Here is a 2,265-nt window from a genome sequence, read left to right on the forward strand (position 1 = left end):
TGTGTGTGTGTGTGTGTGTGTGTGTGTGTGTGTGTGTGTGTGTGTGTGTGTGTGTGTGTCCGTGGGGTCATTTCAGGAGGACAGCCACTGCAGCTCTGATTAGTGGCACCACAGCTAGTACCTCCTAATTTCTGCTGCGCCTGCGTTTCACTTGGTAACTGATCTTCCTGTAGGCTTTTCCATCTGTGCCAAGTCTCACAGTCACATTGTTCAAATTCACTGAGGACATGGGTCCAAAACAGGCACTTTTTCACAGCAGCCATTTTGACATGTAACCCAAAGTAAACACAGGTCTAATTGATAAAAAAAAAAAAAGAAAAAAAAAAGTAAGTAATAATTAAGCTCAAATTTAGTGTGTCACAGCGATCCCAGTTCGCCCGTGCAAGCCAAAGCCAGGGGTTTTTGTCCCCATCTGAATGGAACTGGTCTACATGGGCTTATATTAATTACACCTATGTTAACCCTGCAAGGACATGTCAAAATGGCTGCTGTGGAAAGTTATGCCACTCAGGTCATTTCATGAAATATTTGCAAGGAAATAAGGCCAACTTGAAATCACAGTCGTCCTGAATTTGCTCCAGCAATCCAAAGCTTTTTTAACTTTTGTGTCAGTGTTCCCAGATCTGAGATAGTCTGTTGAATTATTCAGCTTCCCCTTTGGAGCCTGTGTCTTCTTTACAGTTTAAATACTCACACTTAATGCAGTTACTGTACAGTACTGTAAATTTATGATTTGGGGGTTTTTTTAGCTCTTACTGTGGAGGAGTGGAGGCTTACTTCTTCCCTGTACTGCAACAAATAAAGACAACCGCCAGCAGAAAAATATGTGCATAAATATCTAAACTCGACTGTACTCTACTTTCTCCCCTCCTCCACTTTGTTTTAAGTGGCCGTGCAAACAACCGGTAGGGAAAGAAAAAAAAAAACCGAGAGGAGATCTGTGCACTCACAAAAGCGGCCAGCAAAGGGAGAAGAAGTCTGCAAATCAAAGTGTAAAAATCCTTTGTTTCCCCAACAGCGCAGACTTTTATTTTATTTTTAAGTATATAACAGAGGAGACAGCCTGCAGGAGGGATTTGATCACATTTTTAAGCACGAGTGCAAACAGCAGGCTCCAACTTTTTCAACCGAAAACTAAACCCCCCCAGAAAACTTTTCATGTGTCGCGAAATGCACACAGAAAGCCTTCAATCGATGCGTTTTCATCCCTACGATCCGTGGAGCCGCTCTTTGAGCTGGGTTATACTGTGTACGCCTCGGATGGCTCAAACTGCAGAAACTATGTCACTTACTACAAAACAATTGCACACAATGTTCCCTCAAGCCTTTTAAAAACTACATCCACTACTGTCATCTCTCCAAAAGCGTTGCTCTGGCCGCTCTGTGCGAGCTCCACGTTGAGTCGTGGCATTTTTTTTTTTTTACCTCCACATAAATATGGTTTTTAAAAAAGAAAATCATACACAGTACAAGAAAAAGAAAAAACGATGACAAATCAAATCTCACCAGCTTTGCAGGGATCCTTGTAGTCGATCGTCTCTGATGTGGCAGTGGGCTCCACATAGTAGCCTGGATCAATCGCGTCCAAATCGATCGCCAATATCACGCCAAGACATGATAGAAGAACCAAACACCTCGCCGAGAGATCCATGTTTGTGGAGGGGAAACGGCGAAAGGCGAGGGATAAAGGTAGAGGAGAAGAGAGGGACAGAGGGAAAGAGAGACAGAAGTGGGAAAGAGAAATAGAGTGAGAGAAAATGGGAGGTTTTTCTCTTTTCTTTTCTTTTTTCTTTTTTTCTTTTTTGGTCGGGGGGGACGAGATCCCTCTGGAGGGCGGGTTTTAAATCCAGCCTCCCTCCGGTGTTTTCTTGGCTCTGGGGGCAGTGATTTCTCTCATCCAGCCGGAGCTTAGGGCTAGTGCGGAGGACTGCCCGAGAAACTTTGATGATATGGCAGCCCAGCAGGGGCGGAGAAAATCCCCAATTACCACAGATGCACGTGTGAATTTTTATTGTTACCTTGTCTGCGCGTGAACAGCGTGTGAGTGACGAGAAACTGGCCGACCGGGAATGTCTCTTTGTGGATAATTATTATAGTGACGGTAGTTTCCCCTCTGCTCTGCTATACACACGGTCAGAGACCCGAATGATCTCCCCGGAACCACCGCTTTGTAAACACCCCCCGGTTTATAAAAGTTCAGCCGCACTCTGCGCGTAAATTCGTGATTTTTTCTTTGTTTTTACACTCCACGTTGTTTCCCCCTCT

At 44.5% G+C, this 2,265-nt stretch overlaps 1 protein-coding gene across 2 annotated transcripts in view; it reads right to left on the reverse strand.

Annotated features, from left to right (window-relative positions):
* Positions 1 to 1,974, reverse strand: part of bmp1a (bone morphogenetic protein 1a) — a 30,022-nt gene extending 28,048 nt beyond the window's left edge. The window contains exon 1 of one of the 2 annotated variants that reach the window (XM_014333684.2): positions 1,507 to 1,974. In XM_014333684.2, coding sequence (XP_014189170.1) covers positions 1,507 to 1,651 — 145 coding nt within the window. In that variant the 5' untranslated portion in view covers positions 1,652 to 1,974. The remainder of the gene's footprint in view (positions 1 to 1,506) is intronic. The other variant, XM_005922669.3, reaches the window with a different exon arrangement.
* Positions 1,975 to 2,265: the final 291 nt, after the last annotated feature.

The sequence above is a fragment of the Haplochromis burtoni genome, unplaced genomic scaffold, assembly GCF_018398535.1.
Source record: "Haplochromis burtoni strain Fernald_Lab_line unplaced genomic scaffold, NCSU_Asbu1 Contig_62, whole genome shotgun sequence".
NCBI classification, from domain to species: Eukaryota; Metazoa; Chordata; class Actinopteri; order Cichliformes; family Cichlidae; genus Haplochromis; species Haplochromis burtoni.